This window comes from Eimeria mitis, genomic scaffold, assembly GCF_000499745.2.
Source record: "Eimeria mitis Houghton genomic scaffold, Emh_scaff472, whole genome shotgun sequence".
Taxonomy (NCBI): domain Eukaryota; phylum Apicomplexa; class Conoidasida; order Eucoccidiorida; family Eimeriidae; genus Eimeria; species Eimeria mitis.
The window spans coordinates 5,738-6,200 of NW_013573023.1; the positions used below are offsets into that span (position 1 = coordinate 5,738).

General features: G+C 57.2%; 1 protein-coding gene across 1 annotated transcript in view; it reads left to right on the forward strand.

The window, feature by feature from the left end:
* The window catches only part of EMH_0013440 (uncharacterized protein), a gene marked incomplete at both ends in the record, with an annotated part of 1,292 nt that overhangs the window by 487 nt on the left and 342 nt on the right, over positions 1-463 (forward strand). The window contains one exon of the mRNA XM_013499831.1: positions 129-461. Coding sequence (XP_013355285.1) covers positions 129-461 — 333 coding nt within the window. The remainder of the gene's footprint in view (positions 1-128; positions 462-463) is intronic.

The window sequence follows — 463 nt, forward strand, 5'->3', positions numbered from 1 at the left end:
GACCCTAAACAGCAAGCCCCAGCGCACTCCCCAACGAGCTGCAAACCCTAATGACGATGAAAGTAGCAGCTTAGTTGAGGGTTTAGGGTTTAGGGTTTAGGGTTTAGGGTTTACCCGATGAGATGCAGCACGGAGTGTACGAGCAGTAGCTGCAGCCTCTCCTCTGTACACCAGGACTGCAGCAGACGCCGCAGCACGCCCCTGCAGCAGCAGCAGCAGCAGCAGCAGCAGTGGATTCAGCCCACAGCCATCAGCAGCAGCAACAGCAGCAGCAGCAGCGACAGTACCAACGGCAACAGCAGCAACAGCAACTGCAGCAATAGCAGCAACACCAGCAGCAACAGCAGCAGCAACAGCAGCAGCAGCATCAACGCGAGCAGCAGCGACAACAGAAACAACAACAGCAGCAGCAGCAACAACAGCAGCAGCAGCAGCAGCAGCAACAGCAGCAGCAGCAGCAGCA